The sequence below is a fragment of the Anarrhichthys ocellatus genome, unplaced genomic scaffold, assembly GCF_004355925.1.
Source record: "Anarrhichthys ocellatus isolate YVR2014 unplaced genomic scaffold, GSC_Weel_1.0 scaffold187, whole genome shotgun sequence".
Lineage (NCBI taxonomy): Eukaryota > Metazoa > Chordata > Actinopteri > Perciformes > Anarhichadidae > Anarrhichthys > Anarrhichthys ocellatus.
In genome coordinates, this window is record NW_022280217.1 from 4052 (window position 1) to 11686 (window position 7635).

Genomic DNA, 7635 nt, shown 5'->3' on the forward strand with positions numbered 1-7635 from the left:
CCGACATTGCTGCACTACTGCCATCGAACCTCCGACACTCGGCCAGAACAACAGAACCGTCACGTTCCTCCTCGCTTCTGTTCGTGCCAGTAAACACTAAACCCAGAGGTTTGACCACAACTTGTTTGATTTGATTTTTATGTTTTTATATCCGACGTCCTTTTTTATTTATGACAGAAATGCACTAAAATCAGATTCAGCCCGTCTCAGCGCTCCACTACAGCTCGTCCACTTATTTAAATTCACGTGAGCAGCTCGGTAACATCAGCCTCTAAACCATGGTAGTTTAATGCTAACGCTAACTGATGGCACCAGTTCATCATTCTGGGTTAATGTTTTAAATGGGATAACGCCAACGCTAACTCTCACTGCAGCTAGCAGTTAGCATGTTAGCATGGCAGCATCAGTTTAGCTGTTGTGTCTCGATGGGAACCATCAAGCTAAAGCTACAGCTAGCAATCAGCTGAAAGAAGACAAATATGAAGAAAACGTCGCCTTGTGATGCCAAGCTTCAAACTAACTCAATATTATGAGATACTAAGTCATTGTTATGAGATATTAACTCATGAGATATTAACTCATTATGAGATACTAACTCATTGTTATGAGATATTAACTTGTTATGAGATATTAACTCGTTATGAGATATTAACTCATTATGAGATACTAAGTCATTGTTATGAGATATTAACTCATGAGATATTAACTTGTTATGAGTTACTAACTCGTTATGAGATACTAACTCATTATTCTGAGATATTAACTCATTGTTATGAGATATTAACTCGTTGTTATGAGATATTAACTTGTTGTCATGAGTTAATAACTCGTTATGAGTTAATAACTCGTTGTTATGAGTTAATAACTCGTTATGAGTTAATAACTCATGAGATATTAACTCGTTGTGAGATATTAACTCGTTATGAGATATTAACTCGTTATGAGATATTAACTCATTATGAGATATTAACTCATTATTTTGAGATATTAACTCATGAGATATTAACTCGTTATGAGATATTACCTCATGAGATATTAACTCATTGTTCTGAGATATTAACTCGTTATGAGATATTAACTCATGAGATATTAACTCATTGTTCTGAGATATTAACTCATGAGATATTAACTCATTGTTCTGAGATATTAACTCGTTATGAGATATTAACTCATTATTCTGAGATATTAACTCATTGTTCTGAGATATTAACTCGTTATGAGATATTAACTCATTGTTCTGAGATATTAACTCGTTATGAGATATTAACTCGTTATGAGATATTAACTCATTATTCTGAGATATTAACTCATTATGAGATATTAACTCATTATTTTGAGATATTAACTCATTATGAGATATTAACTCATTATTTTGAGATATTAACTCATGAGATATTAACTCATTGTTCTGAGATATTAACTCGTTATGAGATACTGATGACTGGTTATTAAATGGCTTCATAAATCTGGCTCGTTATGTTTCCACCTTGATGCTAACGAGGGAACCGCTCACCACCTCACCTGTACATAGACGTCAAAGAATAGAAACTCCTCCGTATGGTCATCGTTTGGTTTGTTGTGTTACCTCTAAACCTTTCCCCCTTAAGCCCCGCCCCTCAGGGCCATCCTCCACATTATTTATAAACTCCTCAAATCTTCTCTTTTGTATATTTTCCTCCGACCTCTAAAGTCCATCCAGGTTTATGATGATTTATCCTGCAGACACGTTATTGATCCTGTTAATCTAATTATTGTTATTATTATTGTTGTTATTTTTGTTGGCTGTACAGTAACGTAACATGAATACAGTCTTCTGCTGTAATGTGTCTCTTTTCAATAAAGACGAGAAAAATGCTTCTTAATATAAAAAGACTCTGTGTGTTTGTGTCTGAAAGTTTAACTTCAATTAGTTTTAATATAAGAAGAAAAAGGAGAATTTTGTTAAATTATTTCATTATAATAAAATATTTATCTTTTGTATTTGTGATATTTGTACGATTAAACAATCAAATATATATATTTAGAAATAATTTTTGCAGTTTGCTCGTGTGTGTGTCTGTCTCTCTGTGCGTGTGTGTGTGTCTGTCTCTGTGCGTGTGTGTGTGTCTGTCTCTGTGCGTGTGTGTGTGTGTGTGTCTGTCTCTCTGTGCGTGTGTGTGTGTGTGTGTGTGTGTGTGTCTGTCTCTGTGCGTGTGTGTGTGAGTGTGTGTGTGTCTGTCTCTGTGCGTGTGTGTGTGTGTCTGTCTCTCTGTGCGTGTGTGTGTGTGTGTGTCTGTCTCTCTGTGCGTGTGTGTGTGTGTGTGTGTGTGTGTGTGTGTGTGTGTGTCAGTCAACACAGGAAGTAGAAGCATCTTCATTCATAAACTTGTTTGTCAAACATCCACTTTTTCTTTCTGGAGCTTTCTACTAAAACTTTATCTTCATGGAGACAAAACGAGACAAACTCAAAGTTCACTTCCTGGAAGAAATCAGAGTTTAGTTTCAACAAACTTACAATCAATGATTTCTGAATGAACATTTATTTAAACCAGATGTTGAATCATAAACTAGAGTTTAATCTGTGATCGTCTTCACTGTTTACATGTTGAACACAATCTCATCAGTCCGATCGGCTGCAGCGTCCAATCACATGACTGATGAACAATGAGGGGGCGTGTCGGCCGTTAAAACACTTCCTGGAAGTCTGTTCTCGTGGGTCCTCGCTCATGTCTCCTCAGAGATCCCTCCTCCATCCTCCATCCTCGATCCTCAGAGCAGGAATAAGAGCTTTGGGACGGCCGTCAATATGGCGGCGCAGTACAACTTCCGGTTCGAGCGAGGAGCGAGGAAATGACAAATAAGAGACTTGAGATGTACCCTTAGGGAGTGAGAGACATGAAGCACCTGTCTGAGACATGATATATAGTTATAAATAAATAATTATATGCATGTGTGTGTGTTTTATATTATAGTGAATATTATTATATGACATATATGTTATTATATTATACTGAGACTATAATAAGATGTGCTGACGTGTTCATCAAAGTGTTATTTTCTGCTTTTTTCATGTTGGAATAAAGGTTAAATATTTAACTGTAAAGTAGTAATACGTGTTTGATACCTTAATGTTTCTGCATTAAATCATTCTGGGATGTTTGCTGACATTGATTGATGTGCTCAGCCCTACAGAGAACATGTTCCACCAGACAACACTGATGAAGAGGATGAAGAGGATGAAGAGGATCTATCAGGTCTCATCTGTCAGTGACGTCTCAGTTTGATCAGAATCTTTAAATTCACACATTAAAGTCTTCTTTCTCATTTCTGTCCTTTGACTCAAACCAGGTTTTTATTCGCGTGTGAAAAGGATTGTTGAAAGGTAGTTCAGATATCAGTGATGACGTCATAATAAACGCAGCATTGAACCCGATCGTTCTTCAGTTCAGTGAATAAAAAGAGACATTCATCATATTTTCATCATAATTTCTGCTGAATCTTCTAAAAGACTTTTAGAATCAAACGTACATTTGATGACGAGCGAGTGTTAGTTAACTAATACTAAGTTAACTATTAGTTAACTTAGTATTAGTAGAGAGCGATTAGTTTCAATAAATGGTGAAACGTTGAACCAGAAGAAGTCCAGAAATCATAACTTTAAACCATTTTAACGAGTTGAACTGCTGGAAATTCTTTCACTAAAAACTAAATCATTTACATTTTAAATGCAAAACACTTGATTTTCTGCTTTTATTTTGTTGAAAACATTTTTCTTCTTCTTAGATTTTTATATTAAATTCATTGTTTGACGTTAAATGTCAGAACAACAGAGTCCAAAGGAATATTATATTATAATAGAAATCATCAAACGCACATTGAACACAATATTTATAATTATTCAAACTTCACTCTGATCGGGTTCGATGACCCGCTGTCATGGCGACAGAACGCGCACTGCGTCATTACGCGCAGGTGCGTCACTGGCTGCTACGAATCCAAACCGGCGACACGGAACCGGCCGTTAAACGAGACTTTAATCCGGTGGACTTTAACGGTTGTTTTTACCGGTTAATCCGGGAAACGTTCGAATCTGTGAGCGTCGATACCGGAACAAGTCGTTTACACAGATATATATATATATATATATATATATATATATATATATCTAGATGTATAAACGGGTTTATTCTTTTACTTCATAACTAATAATAATCAGGACTGATTATTAATTATTAATCAGCTGTTTGTTGACTTTTACTTTAATTCAAAGAGAAAAACCTGATAAAGCGTTCAATAAATTAAATATGTTTGTCATTAATTAATGTTTCCTGGTTTATTTGTGAACTAAAATACTAAAAAGATATTTGATAAATTAACATGTTTAAAAAATAAAGGTTAAAAAATAAAGGTTTTCAGGTGAAGTAAATCTCCAGAGCGCGCACGCGGCCTCCCGGAGAACGTTAATATTGTGCAGCCGCGTGAGCGCGCTTTTTGGTACCCCCCGTGACCTCAGACGTCACAACAACGGGCTGTAAACGAGTGACCTTTGACCTCCAGGTTGAAGAATAAAATATACTTCATCTTCGCTTCATATTAAATAAATCGGTTTATGAAATAAAATAAATTAAAGACTCGAGTCATCCGGCCTTCAAAATAAAATGTTATTTACCTGCACAATAACAGATTAACTCTGTAAATATAATTGAAGATAATAATGATACTTTAGTGTGACTGGTGTCATGAATCACAACTTCTGCTTTTCATCTTATTTATTGTTCATATTCTTCAGAACGTTCAGAACTTTTTGCACATTTTTATATAAATAAATTAGCAGCGTCATTTTATCCCCAAAACAAACAGAAACATAAAACAGATGAAATGTTTGATCATCAATGTCTGTGGTGACGTCACACCGGGTCTATTTACATGTGGGGGGGTGTTTGTTTGTTTTCATTTCCTGTAAAGAAGAAAAATGTGACAAAACAAACTAAAATATGTTTAATATTAATATTTAATGTGAGGATCTATTCTAACATGACGTCAGTCTGATGAGATGAATTATTGTAATAATTAAACTAAATAACGAACTTTTCTAACATTTCATCTCCACGTTTTCTCGTGACGTCACGTGGTTGTAGTCAAACCGGATGTGTGTTTTTAAATCACATTTCGTCTCAAATAAAATCCAGAAGCTCAGATCTTCAGTTCTAAACCCGGAACCGGGTCTCATGGACCCCGAACCCGCACGTGCTCAGTCCTCCTCCTCTTCTTCTACGGTCGGGCCTGCTCCATCTGCTGGTGCTGACTCCTTATTGCGAAGCGGCTCACGTGCACCGGGATCGGGACCACGATCTTGGGGTTCCGGGACGGCTCCCCGGACTTGTTGTTCACGTTCCCGGCCTTGACCCGTTTCCACTTGGCGCGCCGGTTCTGGAACCAGATCTTCACCTGCACCTCGCTGAGCTTGAGCGCATGCGCGATCTGTGAGCGCTCGGTGAGCGACAGGTACTTCTTGCAGTGGAACTCCTTCTCAAGCTCCAGCAGCTGCTCGCTGGTGAACGCGGTGCGCCGCCGCCGGTTCTTCCCGCCGCCGCTACCGGAGCCTCCGCCGCTACCGGAGCCGTTACCGGAGGAGCCGTGCACGTGCGGGCCGTCGTCCAGCCCCCCCCCGCCGTCCCCGTCCTCCTTGTGGCACGCGAGGTTGTCGTCAGAGCTGTAGTCCAGGTCACTGTCCATCGAGAAGCTCTCGTCCTTCCGGCCGCACTCCTCCTCCTTCGAGTCTTCTTTACTGTGAGATCTGACTGTAGGAAGGAGAGCATCTTCATCATCATCATCATCACCTTCATCATCATCATCATAGTTAAAGAACAATAAACTGATTTATTTAGAAAATCCTCAAAATGTGTTTATAAATATTAAATAAATATTAAATAAATAAACTTCACTGAACGTTTCCTTTAAAATGTGGTTAATTATTAGAAGTTAAACTATTTAAATGTTCTTAAACTGACTGACATCTGTGGAGTGCGTTGGGGGGGTCGTGTCAATATCCATCATCGGATCACTGCGGAGGGCACGCGCTCTGTCGGGATTTCTTCCTTTTTATTTGTCACGCGTAATTACGCACGGAGCGTCTCCGCGCGGCCCGTTTGCCGCCGCTAACACAGTGTCCGTCCGCGCGTGAAACTTCAACATTGAAAACACTAATAATATGAAATAATATCTGTTTAATATCAGGAACCAATAAACCCATCGAACCGGAAATCAGCTGTTTGTTTTAATAAATAAACTAAATATTAGAGATTAATTATCCAAATCATTTCAGGACTTAAATAATTAAAACGAGATTTTTATTTATTTATTTATGACCGTTATTATGAAGACTTTAAAACAAATAACTAACTTTAAATAACTGAAATGACTTTTAAATTATTCAAATGTTTACATTTAAAAGTGGAGGAATTCAAAGAGTGAAAACAGAAATAAATGATTTAGACTTTATTTAACATTTTAAAACGAAACAACAATTAGATTCACGTGTTTAATTCAATTACTCTTTATTGATAATTAATAATTTACGAGATTTATTTTAAAGATGTTTTCCTGAATTTAAAAACATAAAACAAATGTTTAATGAAGCTGCAGTCATTTTTTATTTTATTTTAAGACCGGATATGAAAAGTTGTAGAATCCCGCTGTAGACCCGGTCCCGGAGCTCACCTGTGGACGTCTCCGTGTCGTGGAACGCCTGCAGCGCCGCGGACTCCTTCGCGTGCGTCAGGAAGCTCTTCCCGTCCTCCGCGTCCTGCGTCTTCTCGAAGACCGCGTGCAGCGCCTGCGAGCCGAACTTGCGGGCCGCCTCATGGTGCTGCTGGGACGGGGAGAATCCTCCGGGCAGCGACGCCATGAGCGTGGAGGTGAGCGCCATGCCCTGCGCGAGACCGGAGCAGAAGCCGCCCTGCAGGTGCGGGTGGTGGCCGGCGGGGAGAGCCGGGGGCGGCGGCGGAGGCGGCGGCTGCAGCACCACCGACCGGTACGGCATGAACATCGGGTAGCCGGTGTACACGAAGTGTCCCGGGCTGGGCTGCGGGGGCCCCCCGATCAGAGAGTCGATGCTGAAGGCGGTGGTGCTTCCGAGTGGCCGCTGCATCACCATGAAGGACGGAGCGAACGCCGCGCTCATAAGAACCGGAGGAGGATGCGCTGTGGGCGGCTGTGGAAGGACCGTAGAGGGACCACGGAGGGGCCGCGGAGGGACCGTAAAAGGACCACGGAGGGGCCGCAGAGGGACCGTAGAGTCCCGGTGGAGCCGCGGCTGTCACCGGCTCTCTGAGCGAGTTTAGAGCAGCGATAATCCGACTAGAAGCGACCGATCCATCGGAGAGAAACACAATCCGGCTTTAACTTCACACATTCCGCTGAGGCTCCTCTTCACCGGGACCGGGACCGGTGTCTTCTCTCTCGCGCTGAGACTCAGAGAGAGTGTGTGTGTGTGTATGTGTGTGTGCGTGCGTGTGTTGAGAGAGAGAGAGAGAGAGTGAGTGAGTGTGTGTTTCCTGCCCTGCGCGTCCAGAGATGTTTGGGATTTAAATTGCGCTCCCATCCGTTTAATTGCGCTGCTTTCTCCGCGCAGGCTCCGCCCCCCGGCCGCGCTCC

General features: G+C 40.7%; 1 protein-coding gene across 2 annotated transcripts; it reads right to left on the reverse strand.

Annotated features, from left to right (window-relative positions):
* Positions 1-4981: 4981 nt before the first annotated feature.
* On the reverse strand, positions 4982-7271 carry gbx2 (gastrulation brain homeobox 2). Of its 2 annotated transcripts, none has more exons than XM_031878579.1 (2): positions 6700-7271; positions 4982-5780 (listed from the first exon to the last, which is right to left on the reverse strand). In XM_031878579.1, the coding sequence occupies exons 1-2, from the start codon at positions 7160-7162 to the stop codon at positions 5251-5253; spliced, it is 993 nt and encodes a 330-aa protein (XP_031734439.1). In that variant the 5' UTR covers positions 7163-7271; the 3' UTR covers positions 4982-5250. The 2 variants fall into 2 exon arrangements, with proteins under 2 accessions (XP_031734439.1, XP_031734440.1); XM_031878580.1 differs by having other exon boundaries at positions 4982-5798.
* Positions 7272-7635: the final 364 nt, after the last annotated feature.

Excerpts from the sequence above, each read along its gene's own strand:
- gbx2 (XM_031878580.1), bottom strand. The coding sequence starts at position 7,162 with ATGAGCGCGGCGTTCGCTCCGTCCTTCATGGTGATGCAGCGGCCACTC. Across the intron at positions 5,799-6,699 it reads CGACACGGAGACGTCCACAG|ATGCTCTCCTTCCTACAGTC; the intron begins GTGAGCTCCGGG and ends ATGATGATGAAG.